This window comes from Passer montanus, unplaced genomic scaffold, assembly GCF_014805655.1.
Source record: "Passer montanus isolate IOZ18808 unplaced genomic scaffold, ASM1480565v1 scaffold65, whole genome shotgun sequence".
Classification (NCBI taxonomy): domain Eukaryota; kingdom Metazoa; phylum Chordata; class Aves; order Passeriformes; family Passeridae; genus Passer; species Passer montanus.
In genome coordinates this window covers 3,868,909-3,886,614 of record NW_024371593.1, presented here as the reverse complement: position 1 = coordinate 3,886,614, position 17,706 = coordinate 3,868,909, and the positions used below count along the sequence as shown (strand labels likewise).

Sequence of the window (17,706 nt, the reverse complement as noted above, 5' to 3'; positions counted from 1 at the left end):
AAGTAAGCTGTTCCTTTGAGTTGAACTTTTACGAATCATACTTAGGTTAAACAAACACGTAAAGGGGCTTTTATATTGAGTTCCTTCCGACTCAGTACCTCAGACTAAACAGACATGGGCATCTAGACTAGTGCAGAAGGAAAACCAGAAGGATTTCAGTAGCCAGTTGAAGGCTCTTTACCTGATAACTACATAGATGTCAAAGGCACATACACAGAATTTCAGGTAGAATTTCACAGATTTTACGGAAATGCCTGGTTTCATTTTTCAAGCAAGAGAAACTTCCATTCTGTAGTATGTGAGTTTCATTTTTCAAGCAAGAGAAACTTCCAGTGTCAAGCTGAAGATTCTGTAGTATGTGAAATTCTGAGAAATGCTAAACACAGTTGTAACAAATACTGCATATAAAAAACCCCTCAGAATCCGTCACTTTTCTTTGTGCACTACTGTATGTTCTTACTATAGAGTTCAAGTACACACATGGAAAAGAAAATTAGTTACTTTTGCACCAACATTTCCACAGATGAAACACATCTTAAGTGATGCAGCCTACTTCAGCAAAACAGGATTTAAAATTTCTGTGCAGCAACTAGCAAAAGCCAACCTAGTTGTTGGATGCAAGGAAAGCAACCACAAAAGAAGTCCTTGATTTTAGGACAGTCTTGCACTTCTTAATGATAAAAGCATTTCCAATGCAAAGAACTCCTTGATCCTAAAAACCAAGTAGGTAGGTAAGTTTAAGCAAGGATAAAGTAATGATGAAGATAATTTATTAAGCTTTTATCATGAAAAATTTTGATAGATTATCTTCTAAGACTTTTAAACACATTATGAGATTTATTTCAAATGCCAAGCATGCCCTTCTGCCAGCCTCACATAACCTCACCTAGTTACTATCTAGGTACGTTTAGTGAGATTCCAGCTTGGGGCAGGGGGTCCCCTTTCTGCAGTCAATGGACACTGTACTAGCATTTATAAAGTGCTTATTTTGACACTGAAAGTGTCACATCTGTTCAAAACAAAACTAAGCATGAATGCACCTTTGAAAAAAATTTACAGCTGAAGAGAATTACCAGTGAAAAAAAATGACAGAAGGCACTCCAGTTGCTACTTTTTAAATTGCGTGTTGTACTCAACAGAGCATCACCCATTGTAAACTTGCTGTCTACAACTGCCTGTCCTAACCCATTTGGAACAAATTTCTTTTCAATCAAAGCAGTGAGGTTCACTGAGTACTATTAGCTAGAAAGATGTAAGCTGGTGTTCAAAAGCCCTAGATTTAATTACAGTACTTTACAATTACACCCAGCAACCACAAAAAAATAAAAGCAGTAATAAACTTTCATGGTACAGTTGCTACATATCTTAAACAAAATGTAAGATCAATTTGGCATAGAATAGAAGTCTCAAGTGAACACAAAAAAACATGTAGCTGTTTCTTCAGTGTCAGAACAGCCTATTCATGTCACAAGCCTGAAACCTAGTTGAAAAGAAATACTTCATTACTTATAATAAGCTAGTGAAGAAACTCTGTGGAGAAAGGAACAAATAGTTTGAAATTAATAGGAATTAAATAGAAGAGAAAACAGAAACACCTCTACCTCAACAGTTTAATACATACTTCTAATACCATGCACACCCCTTCCTAGTCCACAGGTGTAACTAACTAGAAGAGATGTTAAAAAGGAAACAAAACCATCCAACAATTCCTTCATGGAAGGCTGGGAGATCTTGTGCAGGCTGGCTGCACTTCATTCCTCACAGCAGGATTCCTGGATGCTTCACCCTCTTCTCAGCCACTGCTGGGCACAGGGGACACAGAGTGGGAGTTTACCAAGGATCTCTGACCCTCCTGCAAAACTGCTGCCACTGTCTCGTGCAGGGGAGCCAGGACACAGGATGAAGAGCAGGCTGAAGCTCAGGCACAAGAGGGGAGGCAGAGGTCAGTCCCTGTGCCCAAGGAGCAGGGGAGTGATCCCCAAAAAGGGGACCTGAGTCTACCTAAGCCTCCTCCTCCCACATGAGCACACTCTCAGGCCACAGCCTCCCCAGCTCCCAGGACAGCCACAGCTGGCCACATACACTGCTGCCACAGTGGCCTCCTGATGTCATGACAGGATTCCCTCCAGACACTACACTCATTCACAGCACACATGCTCCTCTGCTAAGTACTACTGTGCTTTCAGAGGGTAACTACAGCCTCTGGAGAGAAATGCAGGAGATGCCATGTGGCAGTCTTTCCCTGACTGTGAGAAAAACATCCAGAAAACTGGATGAAGACAGTGATCTCCTAACATGCTCTTGAACAAGGTGCCACCTCCTGCTGAGGCAAGTTACTAAGCAGGGATTTCTACTCCCCTACCAGACATGAGAAGGAGGAGCCTGCTATTGTTGCAGAACAGTTAAGAAGTGAACTGAAATCAATTTTACCCTTATTTATCAATCCCAGCTGCACACCTATCTAGATGAGAACTATAAAACACACCTGGGGATGAGTCAGCATTGTACCCTTGTGGCCAGGAGGGACAATGGTATCCCTAGGGTGCATCTGGAAGTGTGGCCAGCAGGTGGAGGGAGCTGATCCTGCCCCTGTATTCAGGGGCACATCTGGAATGGAGTGCTATGGCCAATCTAGGCTCCACAGTTCACAAGAGAAGCAGCTACTGGAGAGGGGTCCAGCAGAGGCCACAATGATGGACTTGAGGTCTGGAGCACCACTTATGAGGAGAGACTGTGGGAGCTGGGCCTCTTTAGTCCAAAGAAAAGAGTGAGGGCATCTCATTCTTGCATACAAATATCTCTAAGTTGGGCACCAAGATGATGGTGCTGGACTCTTTTCCATGGTGCCCAGCAACAGGATAAGGAGCAATGGCCATAAACTTAATGACAAGAAATTCCACCTCAACAAGGGAAGAACTTCTTTACACTGAGGATGGCATAGCACTGGAACAGGATGCCCAGGGAGGTCTGGAGACAATCCAACCCCACCTGAGTATGCTCCTGTGTCACCTGCTCTAGGTGAATTGCCTTGCAGGAGGGTGAACTAGATGATCTCCAGAGGTTCCTTCCAACCCTAACTACTCTGCCATTCTATAATTTTTTATATAATACATTTTATATATATATATATATACACACTTATCATGCCCTAATAATCTATAGCTTTGACATGAAGTATATAAATAAATCCAAACTACTTCAAGTTTACTCCAAGACACCAATCCCCCAAAATTCAAGAGGTCATAACTGTTCAACAGAAGTAGAACAATCAGGTGAAATCTACAGTTTGCACTGAATTTACAAGAGCAATTTCATACCAAGCAACAAGTATATCCTGATCAATTCCTACACAATCTCAAACCACAGGTAACTAAGTTAATAAATTAAGATCTTAAATTACCTGCAATAATTACAAATTAAGACACTAATCTCTCCTGCCCAAGTAAAGATGAATCACTTTCTAGTCATTTCACATCAACTGCCAATTACAAATTTAAAATATCCACTGGTCACAGAATTCAGTTAGATATTTCCTATTATGAATTCTTCCAATTAGCTTCAAAATGAAAATGAAGATATTATTACACTAAGAAATGCACACGATTCCATAGTAATATAAAGTGCAAGCTCAACAATGCACAGCTACCCAGAAGAAACTTCTGCACTGAAACATGACATTTAGTACCAAAAAATTCAGTTGCAGAAGACAGTATACTTCAGTATAATAACTTATAAACATCACTCATATCTACTGTGCGTCAGCTCATGAACACATTTGCTTTGAAACAGTTTCAAAAAGGTTTTGTGCCAGGAAGCAGACACATTTCCTGGCACAAAAGCAAAACACAGTAAAACAAACAGAATATCCACAACTGTGTGTCCGGAACACCCCTGATTGATTTCTCCCCCAAAGCAGGGTGAAAAAAGATAGTGCAAGAGCAGGGTAGGTGAAAAGACAAAGTTAGAATCAGCCAGCTAGAAAGTAATCAGAAAAAAGCTGCAAGAAAAGGGAAGGCATGGCCACAAAGCCTGAACTGAAGAAGGAACTGCAGCTTAGAAAGTGATAAATGTGAACCTATAAAATCAGGTGACTTTAGTGGACATCAGGGACATGAAAAGCTTAAAATTTAAGTGGTTTCTGAATGCTTTAGTATAAGGCTTTATAGATGCAGAAGCTAAATCTACTGCTGTAGGTCAAGTTTAATAGTTTCTTACCTGTTAAAACACAAAAGTTTTTAAAAGTTAAAAAATCAGAACGTTTTGTATTCTCTCAGGCTTCTTGCCCATTACAGGGTATCCTGGCAACAGCAAAAAAATCTTTCAATCTACAGTACTAGCAGATTAGCAGGACTGAATTAGCATTGAATTAGATGAAGCAGATTTCTTCCTACAACGACAAAAAAAAAAATGGTATAATTTAATACTGTTAATAGGTTCTATTCAATGGCTTGACAACTGCATAAACACTAAGGACTGTTTTGCAACAAATATAACACGTGAAGAGAGGAAAGAAACAACTTGCTAGGAAAAAAAGTGTCAGCTCAGCGGAACATACACTGTAAACAAAATGAAAAGCAACACGTCATCTGAAATATCTATTTACTTTTAAACCAATTTTAACATTTCCCTCTGTTTTAGGGAGTCAAAGGAAGAAAGTTCATCTCACTGAAATGAAACTGCCTTTATAATCTGCAATTGACTGAAACCTAACACAAATCCAGACTCCAAAAAAAAGCAAACTATTAGCAATTTCCCATAAAATAACATCTTCAGATCTGGAAGACCTGAAATACCCATTACTAGAGCTTTCTGAAGTAGGTTTTTTCCTATCTTCATAACTATTCTCTTAGATTAATGTCATTTATCCCCAAACCTGCACAGAAATAAACTAAGAAGCATTAAGAATGCCTGTTATGTTGGCACAAGTCTATAAAGAATTCAGCCAGTTTCAACCTGAAAACAGGCCAACTTCAAAAAAGCCCAACACAGACCACATCCAGGCTTCCAAAGCAACAAGCTGAATGAAGACAGCATTCAGTCACCATTATGAACATCTCCACTTTTGCTTGTTTAGTATTATTTTGCTTTACAATGGAAGAATTAACAGGCACTATTAGGTATCCTTAACTGGGTTCAGACTGACACTTACCTGTCTGTGCTCTAGTTAACACCAAACAGGCAAGAAAAAGCACCCTACAAATTGATTTTTTTTTTCCAATTAGCTGTTTGTAGTAGTTGCAAGAAGAATTTCTGAAACAAAAATTCACCTTCGCTTTCCAGCACTTTGAAGGGCTTTTTGATTTTGCTTTTTAACACAGGTTTCAAGCAACACAATACTTCCATTTCTTTTGGGAACATGGGTAATGCTGTTTATGGAAAATAAAAGTACTAGCAACTAAGAAGGGTAGCAAAATTAGTGGCATGTTTATTAACTCAGGTCAGTGACTACCCAGTATTTGGCATCTTCAGTTAAAAATCCCAAACTATTCACCTCAATAGCAATTCAAGTATTCTGCCAAAGAGAAGAATGATTTTACATCTTCCATGTTAAAGATCAGGAGCTGTATCTTCAAAGCTGGTTTTTGATCTTTGCAGGTGATTTAACAGATGGTCTGTGTCAACCTAAAGATCATAGATTCAAAGAATACCTTGGGTTGGACAGGACCTTAAAATTATTTCTCAGATTATTTTAGCAACCAACATACGCATGAACAGTGTAATACACTGATCATAATTCTCTTACAGGTCTTTTAAATGTGTTTTTTTCACCTGCAGACCTTCAGGTCTCCATGCCTGGCAGAGCTGCCAACACCCTGTGAGGCAAGTGATGAACTAGAGCAGAAAAAGTAAACTAATTTTCTGGACTCAGTTCACGTCACTATAGTTTTCCAGGTTATTGTTTCTGCATTTTAAAAGTGTACCTATTTTCCAAAGCAGAGCTCCAAAAAGGGAGAGAACATCACTCCTTCAGTTATGTCATGTGGAAACAAAGTAAGAAGCCTGCTAAGCTTAATGCACTTTCAGAAGAGTTTACACATCCTTAAGATCCACACATTTCAATTGCTAGTGGAACTACCCATATGAAAACCACAATGATTACTCCCCTTACAAGAATGTCTTTGTTTTTTCTCTAATCTGCTTTCTGCTTGAAGACTTCAGTGTCTAAATATCATTGTCTAGCACCAGAACAGTTAGCTTCTGAATTCAACACAGTAGGATGACACAGCAAATTAGACACCAATATAATCAAAATTAGCATGATACTTAGAGTACATGTGTTATAGCACACCCTGGGAAGGGTGTTCCTCCAGAACCCTGCTCTGGTCAATCAGGACTTTTTCAGTCCACCTCAATCTACAAGAGTATAGAGGCTGGTCTAAAGACTGACTTACACTAAATGGTACACATGGTTTATTAACTCACACTGTTCCTCTCTGCAGGTCAGATTAGGTACTACTTGATGAAAAAAGGGACAAACCCCTACCTCCAAAATCCCACAAGAGTTCTTTCTATAAAATAATGTGAAAAAAGAATCACCTGACTAGATGAGATTCGAGTCTATTTAAATCTGACTTTCCTACCTCCATGGATGGCTTACATTCAGCAATAGCTCAGCCCAGTTAATACAGTCCTGTCATGAAGAAGTACCCAATGCTGGAAGGTTAAAACCTTAGACCTGAAGATAACATGCAAAGGCAGGATGGAAGTACTGGCATGTGTACAGATGGATTACATTCCAACACAGAACTACGAAGACTCATCACAACCAGGACCACACCCATGTTCATGTTTATGTGATATACCCAGAAAATAAAGCAAGACACAAGTACCCAGGGTAGGATCCATCTTCACATGAAATGCAATAGCATGTCAAAGTCTGTTTTAAGTATTACCTAACAAACTTTATTCACACATTTTTAGATAAGAGAAGTTAACCACTATGTGACCAATTGCCATGAAGAGGACTAAACTAATTTTATTAATGCTGCATGAACTGGGCCATGTCTGTTTCTAAAACCATTCCTACGCATCTCTATTGGCCCAAACACTGAAATGAAACAAGTGTCTCTCCTACTAATAGAAACCAACTGACATTTGTGTATTCTGGTAAAAAAGTGCAAGAACTGCAAGCTCCTGACTAGTGCTGCTCTTACAGTAATTCTCTGCATGTGTTAACTTATATAACTTCATATATCTGAAATAAAGTTGTTACATAAGCTTGACAAAACCACTAGCAGAACACCAGCATCTCTTCTAGAATGTAAGGGCCTGGATACAATTAATAAAGGGAAGCACAGGACATGGGATGATTTAGTTCTATCACCTCTCTAGGCCAGAACAAGTACAATAATTTTTATGCAACACATGTGAAAAACAGCTGAAGCACAAACAGGAGAATCTTTTCCCTTCTTCCACTGGCTTACTGGCCCAGAAAGATCCCCCAGTGAAATGACAGGCTAGCAACACAACAGTGTTTAATGTAACATTTCGGCAGAGCACTGTGAAATCGTAGATTAAGACTCCGCATCGTTCCCTACCACACCTCTCCAAATGTCAGGTGAGAAAAGTCAAAGTAATGTGCATTCCTCCTTAGAACACCCATGTGTTACCACACAATCAGGAACATCTCTTCCCAAAAACTTTTAAGTAACCCCCTTGGACACATGATTCTCAAAGAAACTTGACCTGGAAGTGTTGTCCACAACCATCAATTTGGTAGTGGTGAGAGCTGAAGGGCCAAGACATTGGTGCATCTGAACTAGCCTAGAATTCTCATTTGTGAACTAATTTAAGTTGATAGAAAAATCTTCATGACAACCAAGGCAATTTTTAAACACTATGAAGCATCTCACTTAGGTTTGGGCTTAAACTTCGAATGCTTTGGCTATCAGTTCTCGACACCTTGCTCAGAGGATGTATGGAACAATATCTGTATGCTGCAATGTCACCATCCACAGTCAGAATGAGGATAAGGACTCAAATTCCTCATGGTCTCTCACAGGTCTTTTAGGATGCTAAATTAGCTTATGCAAAGCAGCTTTGTTCTACCCCTGGCTGTGCAGTCACCCTCTGTTGGCTCCCCAACAGTGATGAAACTTCTGCCAAGCCAGAAAGTGGCAAATGCAGGAGGAAGAAGGGAGAAGAGTTTTTCTGCCATGTCCATGGGATGGAACAACTCAAAGGGTCTGTCAATCACCAGGGCCAGTGCAGCCAAGGAAGAGGGAACATACCATTAGGGACAGTGCAACCAGGATCTGACTCTTCCATCTTTGCCCTAGATGACATCACCACAAGCTTGCTCAGGATGACAGAGTAGAAGCTCTCCTGAACCCAATAAATAAGATGGGTGACGTTGAACTTGGACAATTCAGCATCAGTTCTACTGTTGTCTCAACCAGCTGATAATTTGCAAGTGTAAATGAGTCCTGAATTCCTGTACTGCTACTCTGGAAATGCAAAAAAACCCCAGAAACATTGACTCACTGCTCTAGCACTAAACTTAACTTTCTTATTTGAACATTTTAGAAACAATTACTGTAACTTATAGTCACAGCCTGAAGTTGAAAGGCATGAATTTTACCAGAAGTTTCTTTTATAAGCACGTGTTTTATTCTGTTCACTGTATTAGTTCAAAGACAGCATGAGTTTGGATTTTTTTTTCTCAAGTTCATCCTCCTATTCCCCTTGTGGATTAGGCCTTGAAAGTTGGACATAAATCAGATTTTGAGGCACATGAGAAATACACGGAGGTAAAAAAAAGCTACTTCAGTAACTTCTAACCAGGACACCACTGTTCCTTCTGTTTAGACAGTGCATTTGTGGCTATTATTTGCTTTATTTTTTTCACGTAAAATGCCAGTCCTGTTAAAAAGAATACTTAAAGACCATTTGCGGTCCAGAAATGGAAGTCAGCAGCTTCTAGGAGCACATCAATGTTTTGCCTCCTGAAGTTCCAGTCAGCTACAGCTGCTGCCAGAACTGCAGTGGACTCTCGCATGAAAATAGCAACTTCAAAATTAAATCCAAAGCAATTTGTAACTTCTTGCTTAACACTTCACTTTAATTCAAGGTTTCTGGGACCTGTTGTTCAGGTAACCTGGATTTTCATTGTAATTTACATGAACTGCACTAGTTAAAGGTTGTGGGCAAAAGTATATTCCTGGTTTTCCTCATACTAAGCTTTACAAAGCCATTAAAATAAGTTTTCACAGTTGCAAGCTCTCAAGTTGTTTTTATTAAGATATCAAGAAATGCTACCATATACTGAACAAACTGACAGAACTATTCAACCCACCCTAAACGCTCATATAAGCTAAATATTCCCTTAATGACAGTATCATAAGCATGTTTTGCTTTTCAGAATTAAAGTCAGAATCCCTAACACTTTGAAGTGTGTTCAAATCCAACATCATGAACAGAAACGTTGAAGATATTTCTTATTTTAATCTTTAAGCAAGTTAAAGCATCTTTTATTTTGATTTGCTCATGTGCAAAGACTACTAAATTGACTTGATTTCCCAAAGAGCTTAAGCCCTATCTATACTTTTTTCTACAATACCAGCATTTACCAGTTTAACAATACAACCCCTAGGACAAAAGTAGAAAATAAAGAGAAATAAAGTAAGAGAAATAAAAAATACAGAAGCAGCACCTAGATACAGGGAGAGTGATGCTACTTTAGCATTTTCACTTCTCTAGATTTTGGTATCTGCATTTACCAAAATGCTTTAGTGCCACCTGGAATCTTCCCCAGCCTGGTGCCAATCTTACAGCTTTATTTGACCCTCGAACCAAACAAGAACACTACTTTCCTTCACAGAACAAACTCTAAATATCCAGGAAAAGCAGCCTACACAACAGTTTCCCCACCTCTGCAGACATCCTGAGGATGAAGGCAAGTACTTAGAAAAGAAAAATATTCTAATACATATGAAATGTCAATTAAGTACTCGATGCTGAAGTCAGATTAATTTACCACTCTAAGACTAAGACAGCTGAAAAGTGACTCAACTGAGGATGAAGGCAAGTACTTAGAAAAGAAAAATATTCTAATACATATGAAATTTCAATTAAGTACTTGATGCTGAAGTCAGATGAACTTACCACTCTAAGACAGCTGAAAAGTGACTCAATATCCTCCTCCTGTAATACAGAGTTCTACAAAGACAGCTGTCCAGTAACTGCTGTTACTTAAACAACAAGCTTTGAAAAAGCATGACCAGCTTGACTTTCCTTAGACTCATCTTAGAAAACTAAGAAAATACTGCTTTGAATGGGAAGATTTCACCAATTTTCACCTACATAAGTTTAATGAATTATCATCATTTTTATTTAGGTATGTGCAAAAATATGTTTCAGAAAAGACAATAGAAACCCAGCAAAATCATGAAACTTCAGAGCAAAAAGCCTTCCCAGTGAAGCTTGAAGTGGCTAATAAGCTAATTCTATTTTTCTTTTCCATCCCCCACGCCCACAATTTATTTGTATTTTGGAGGCTCCAGCAACTGAGTTTTGCCATGCTGTCCTTTTACAAACCACACACACAGAGCAATCACACATTTTTTTAGGCACAGGTGCCTCTGGTGTCTCAACTGAACAGAAGTAATGCCTTCCCCATGGAACTTCTATTTTGTTGGACAACAGCACAAAAATCAAGACTGCCTAACAGAAGAAGACACTTCTTCCAAGTGCAACACTCACCCTAGTTTAATGAAAAAAAAAGCTCAAGTACCATTTAAAAAAAAAAAAAGCCAAAACTACTATTTTCTCTGTGATTTCACAATAATAAAACCCAAAATTAAAAAACCCATTCAAGCAATATGCCCAGTTAAGGGACACAGTGCCTGTCATTTCTGAAAGGACCCTTCCTCCAACTGGCTGTTTTCTCTTTCATTTTCTTTGTGCCCTTTCAAGAGAGGGCTACCACACAGTAACTCACCACAGTGCTTTCAGCATCCATTCCTTCCTGCAAGTTCTTTCTCTTAAGTACCAATCTATCTGCCAACAGTTTTCTCCTGCTGCAAGAAGAGAATCAACTCTCACTAAGTGTTACTTTACTAAGAATTACTGAACACACTGTTAAAACTAATCCCAAAGCAAGACTGAAAACAGCACTGATAGGTTATAGTTACACAAAACTACAGTGATACTTCTCTGCCCTACGCCTACTCAAGGGATTTAAAGCATAAAGTTTCAAAGAAACCAAGCTATTTAAAATGCAAGCTCAGAATTTAAAATGGTATTTATTACAGCATTACATGATAAAGCCCTAAAGAGAAATACCCTGCTGAGCCAAAGACTTAGAAATCAATTTACTTAAGACCTGAACTTAAGTTTTCTATTCTTTTCAGTAACATTTAGGGTCCCACACAGACTTTTGTCAAGACAGTCTTATTACCATTCCAAAAAGTCAAGTTACTGCTATGCCAAGTGGCACAGAAATTAACTAAGTCTGAAATGCCTTGAAGTCTATAACAAGACTTCTTAGGTGGTTTCACTCAATGTTCACCAACTACAATAATTTTTTTTAATTACACATTTGGATAACCTATAAACCCTTCTTCTCCTGAGAATGAGATCAGCACCACATTACAACCTTTTACTATCTCTGTAAATAATTTCATTCCTGGCTGCATGGGGCTACAACTTCAACGTGGGAGGGAAAAAACCCAACCCCACTGCATTCTAATCTCCAGCCTTACAGCTAGGATTACAAGTTAAACTTCAAAATTCTCAAATCCACAAGACGGGAAGACTGGACCAGGGCAATTCAAAGAAAAAAAATCTTGTACAAGTATTAACATCATTGTTTTCTGTTATGCCCTAAAAGGCATGCTGTTTCCCATAGTGAAAAACATCTGCAGGTGTTTCCTAAAAATAAATAAATATATAAATAAGTAAATACATGAACCCCATGGGTTTTTCTCACTTTGAATCTTTTTCCACACACATTCTCATACATAAAAGATTCAGAATTATTTTTGTCTGCCTTCAATATCCTATCTCTCCAATTCCAATCTGGGCAACTAAATTCCCCAGTCAATAACTAAGGCATTAGGGATTAATTTATACTTATAACTTGCATTTTTGCAAATTATAAATTTGCATTTTTGAAGTAGAGCATCAAAGCCAAGTCTAGCTGATACTCACTCCAGCTATGTTAAAGTCCTTTGGTTTTTGTTCTCAAAATAAGTCATATTTAAGTACAGCAGGAGGGCATACTGGATGAGGCAGACACAGGGAAAAAAAGTATGTGCCAATCTATGACTGAAGTCATATTAAGACAACTGCACCTGGCACAACTACTGAGTAACTAAAGCAATCAAGGATTAATGGGTTGAGAAGTTATAAGTTCAGTCTTCAATCACATATTACTTGTATCAAAAAAAATGTATAAACTTTCATATTGTGACTCTAGCAGAGAGTATTAGCCCTCAGAGCACAAGCAAGCAGCCTGTAAAATCACATTTAGTTTTTTATGTTGATCATTAAGAAATGCAGATCTCTCATTAATGTTACCTTTACTATCTCCTTCATCAAACAGATTTCACCAAATACAGTGTTCAGTGAACAATTTTTTGCTATTTAGATGTGGATTAAAGCTGTAACAAAGAGCCCATCATCAGCATCAAGAACACACAGAGAAGGATCCTTTGATGGATGTTTGCTTGTCACAGCCAAAAGGAATACCTGATCCTTCACAGCCAGGTCACTGTACCTTCTACAGCTGTCCCTCACAGACAGGAAAAGACCTCTACATGTCATCACCCCTCAGGCTGCCATGAGCAGGGACAAACTCCTCCTTTGTAAGAGCCAGAAAGGACAGAGAAAGACAAACATGGCTGATGGGAACAAAACCCCTGAGCTGCGGCAACTTCTAGGTGCACTTCCATCTAGACTGACCAACAGACATGGCATGGACCTCGAGTTCCTAGGGAAAGGAGATGCTTACATCAGTAGGAACCCCCCTTACTTAAAAAATGGATCTGTTCCTGCCACCACCACCAAGCTTTGTTTTAGCTGTCTCTGAACTTTCCATCCTTTGCCAAGAAGTCTGGTGACAACAGCTAAAGTTGTCAAAAGTAACCTACTACTTTTTATTTTCTAGAAGACTTAGCTTTCAGTCACATGGACATCCAGCAAGTCCATCAAGGCAGTAGCAGAAGAAATAACATGAATTCAAATTATGCAGTTCAAACCAGACCCAAAGTTTACAGCTGAACTCTTAAGATTGGTAACTGGTCCAAGTAGTAGATACACGGTAAGCAAGAACAGAATATGGAGAGCCCTATTTCTCCAAATCACAGAAGGAATGAATTTTGTCACCAATACCTAACCTATGATTTTTACCTTAATGAAACCTAGAGTAATTGGAAAAAAAAAAAACCAACCAAACACAAACACACACAAAACCACCCCACACAAGACCCCTTTTTTTTTCCCCTGCACTAAATATATTGGAAACACAAGAATTGGTTTTCTCTACACTTATAAAAAAAGCAAATAGCATTGTATTTTCACCGTTTCTATGAGTATCACTAATTGTATAAGCACTCTGCTATAAAGATGCAGAAATCCACCCAGTAGAGGCAGTGGCTTACACCCCTTTGACAATGCAAACAGAACTGAAATAACATCAACTTGTAGCAAGGCAAGCCTTGAGAGTATCTGCTACTCCCTTGTCTTCTGCTCTAACGAAGCCTCAAATCAGCCACAATACATTGGAAAATGCAATCACACCTGCACTAGCACTGCCTGCAGCCACTGCATACAGCACTACTTGAACCTTTTAATCTATCAATTAGGTTGCTCCCACAAGAGAGAAATGTGCAACACAACTGAGGATTAGTCCTGGGCTTTGCCCTTCTAAAGGAGCATCATGTACATTTACAGAATAGTTTAGGAAATAATGGGATTCACTTCAAAAACCCACAGGAGAAGTTAAATTTGTACAACAAAATCTCATTTTATATACTGGTATCCAGTTAGAAATCCTGCCAATGGTCACTCAAGAAGGAAACTCTCCCACTGTGTAACAGGGGTGGGAAGCCTGGGATTCTCTTCTGTAATTAACAATCAGAATGCTTTTAGTACTGAAATAGCTATTCTAGAACATATTTAATTAATTCCGAAACTACTTTTTACTAAAAAAAAATTGAAGATTTCATCCTCCATCCCAACTGTGCTTTATTACCAAACTGGAAATCACATGGCCATCTCTCAAGCCGCACCTAGGACAGGCCTGGGCATCCTAAAAGGGCTTTTGAGGTTTCTTCACATCTAAAAGCATCTTTTGGCACAGGTGACAAGGGATGGCTTATGGTGATCCTGTGCTCGTTTTGAAGAAGGGCCAGTGGACACAGGCAAGAGACCACCAGGTCACGTATTTCACCTCCTCACAGACATACACTTCAACTCCACAAATGTTTGGAACCATCTCATTCAAAATGAAATTGGCTAAAGTGTTAAGAACCTTTCAAGGAAACAAATCCATCCTCAAATCTCACCACAGGGGAGTTTCTGCTGGTGCACACATACATTTTTTATTTTCCTTTTTCACTCCCCTTCATTAATCAAATCCCCACTCTGCATTTCCCAGGCACTCTTCTCTGCCATTCTGCCTACAGGCCTAACAACATAAATCTCCCCTCCAGTGGGGTGTTACAGCTTCACTGGTCCATAAGGTTATATGCTAAGGTGCTTTTGCTATTCTTTTCCACACCTGGCAGGCAACATATCCCACAGATTTGACACTGAGCATTTCAAATTTAAGAAGAAAAGAAACAGAATTCCATTTTACAGAATTAAGGGATGACTGTATGAACAGCAAGAAGGAAAAAAAAAGGTCAAAGGGTTAGGCAGGAACTTTTTCACCTATTCCACATATACCATTTCAAACATGCTTCTTGCACGTTATGTAAGCTATTGAATAATCAAGGGTCACAAAAAGTCTTGTGTTTCATACCAACAATGTATTTTTGCCAATATTATATGAAGAGCTATTCCATAAACAGGCAAGCTTCAACCACATGTCCTCCCAATCTTTTCAAGTCAGTCTATTCCACTTCCTGAGAAGTGTCCCAAACTAGCTATAAAGCTACACATAATATCCAAGAGTAGAAAAATATTTTACTTCAGTTGCTTAGTAGCATATGGTTTCTAAAACAGATGCTGGCACTCTGACATGCTACAGAAACAATTAAACATGCTATGCAGAGCTTTCAGCATGATGTTCATGTTCTCTGTGCGTCTTCTCCTTGATCTTTCAGACTTGCCTCCCACTCCAAAAGTATCAGGATCACCAGTTTCTCAAGTTCTTTGCTCTCTTCCTCCAACTTACCAAAATAATAAGAAGACACAAGCAAGACATTATTTCTCATTTATCCATGCTTGTTTTATTATTGTGAAAAGTTTTGCCAGAAACAATGGCTCTACATCTTGCTCTTAGGACAACCCAACCAGACACCTGGTCTTCCAGAAGCTGAGTGTGAGACACTAACCTGAGCTAACACAGTATTCCTAAACCTGGCACATGACACAGTGGAGTACACAGCAAGTTTAAGGACCACACGTGAAGGTGCTACTACAAAAGACTAATCTAGAAGGCACACAAGGTGCTGGAGCCATCCTACCTCAGCACAGAAAGAGATCACCGTGCTCACAGCAGCACCTCTTCTGCCCAAGCACAAAAGCCATGGTTTCCACCATGGTTCCAAAGACCATAAATTAGCTCAGTTACCCAAGAAAAGTGAATACAAAAGTCTCCCCCCTACAAAGATGTTGTGCACTGTGCTGAAACACTGCTCTCTGCAACCATATTGCAATGAGCCATTTTTTAGCTTCCACCTTTAACCGTGGAGTTAAGTACATGCTTCGAGGCTTTTAAGCCCTTGGACAAAACAGGACATTAATGGACAGAAAGGAGAGGGGATCAGACACTCCTTCAACACATTTCTCCTTCTGACTTTCCCAACCTCCTGACTGGTTGGTTTGGAGCCAGCTCTTTAGCATTTCACAGTACATGCATGTCAGGCTTAAGCTGAGTAAATAAGCAAAGATGTTGAGCCATAACAACAGAGTTCACTCTCTAAACATCTGTCAATACTAAAGCTACATACACAAATTTCTGCTCTAATTCTGCTAAATTCAGGTTCCATCTACTAATTCACTCAAATTTCACTCTTGGAACACGATCTGATTCTCTGAGTGGTACACAGGCTACAGCATCATCTCCCTCAAGTGCAAGACAGAAACATTCCAAAGGAAAAAGTCACTTTTGCTCACTTTAGCAACTCAGCAGAAGGGAGCAGTTTCCAGGCAGCATTGTGAAGAGACACACAAACTACTCAGTATCTTTAATTCCATAAGGGAATAACAGCTACTTGAATTGTATTTTTAAAAAATCCAAAGCTGTGATGCTTACAGCAGTTTACATACAAATCTAACTGGCTTGTAAAGAAGCTGTAAAGCACTACCCTACTTAAAGGCATTCCTGTTAAACAGGTTGGTTTTCTGGAATTTCTAAGCTACACCTTTCAATTCATTCAATGCTTTCCTTGGTCACTGTGAACAGACCTCATCAACAGTTCTTCTGGCCAAAACAGTATTTCCAAGTAGTTTGAGAAAATAAATTCCTTTAGTAACTCCAGACAGTGCAGGATTCAATGCCTATACATTCTGCTTTTCAAACAGAAAGTAAGAAAGAGAATCCCTTATGTTCAAATAATATCATAGATGGACAAAACAAGTAAATTAAGTGAAGCTAAACAAGTACTTAAAAATACAAGCTGTCAAGAAAAACATGTAACCTGGATATCACTTTTGCACGGCGTCTCATTAACAATTTACAGATTGAAAGGTAACTCTTCAGTGTTATTTTCTATTTGTATAATAAAGAAACTCTTGCAAGCTTCAATTAGTCCATGTCTTGCTACTGAAAACATAACTAAGACAGAGCTAAGTAATCAGAGTTTTATTTGAATGTCTGTTGCACTGGAAATAGACCATTCAGTTCAAATAACTTCAGCAAATCTTTCTGGAACACTGAAAGAGAGACTTCCCATCTTTCAGCATCCCAGAAAAAAAACACACAGGTGTTTGTGCAATCCAAAAACACACTACCCTGTTAAGAGTACACTTAGACTCATTCCACTGAAGAACATTCACAACCCAAGTAATACCACCGCCAGCAAGTAACACAATCTTTCATTTTTAAGTTGTCAACATCTCAAAGGATTCCTTTCAAAAGCTATCCACCTACTCCTAAGTTTTCTCCACTCAGAACACTTTTTTAAAATAGCAACACACCCATTCAAAGTATCCCACTGCTCTGACTTAAACAACATTTCTGCTGACAGAAATGATCTTTAGCCTCAATTGCACTTATGTCATACAAGATAGCCCCGCATGACACTAAACAGACTAAAACACTAATTCCCTCTTACACTTCGAAAAGTTCTTAGCAACCAACAAAAAACAAAACCAGAAAAACTGGCAGGTTCTAAGCGAGACGTCGCCAAACGCATTTAACAGCGGCTAAACCTTACCCAAACACCGCCACGCTCGTGAACCATTCCATTTCCAAGAAGCCGCCTTGTTGCAGCGCGGAGCAGCGCAACCGTCCCGGGGAGAAGGCTCGCGGCAGCCCGGGCTCAGGCGGCGGCACGGAGGGCTCCGCTCGGCCCGGCCCGGCCCGGCCTCCCCGCC

At 39.3% G+C, this 17,706-nt stretch overlaps 1 protein-coding gene across 9 annotated transcripts in view; it reads right to left on the bottom strand.

Annotated features, from left to right (window-relative positions):
* The window catches only part of PPP6R3 (protein phosphatase 6 regulatory subunit 3), a 51,040-nt gene that overhangs the window by 32,964 nt on the left and 370 nt on the right, over positions 1 to 17,706 (bottom strand). For 2 of the 9 annotated variants that reach the window (XM_039728253.1, XM_039728259.1), the window contains exon 2: positions 4,216 to 4,387. The exons of 3 other annotated variants lie outside the window; for them this stretch is intronic. Coding sequence is in view for 4 of the 6 variants with exons in the window: in XM_039728252.1 (XP_039584186.1) it covers positions 17,547 to 17,573 (27 nt within the window). In the remaining 2 variants the exon portion in view is untranslated. Of the gene's footprint in view, positions 1 to 4,215; positions 4,388 to 17,546; positions 17,699 to 17,706 lie in introns of those variants that run through there. 4 more of the 9 variants (XM_039728252.1, XM_039728261.1, XM_039728256.1 and 1 more) reach the window with 2 other exon arrangements.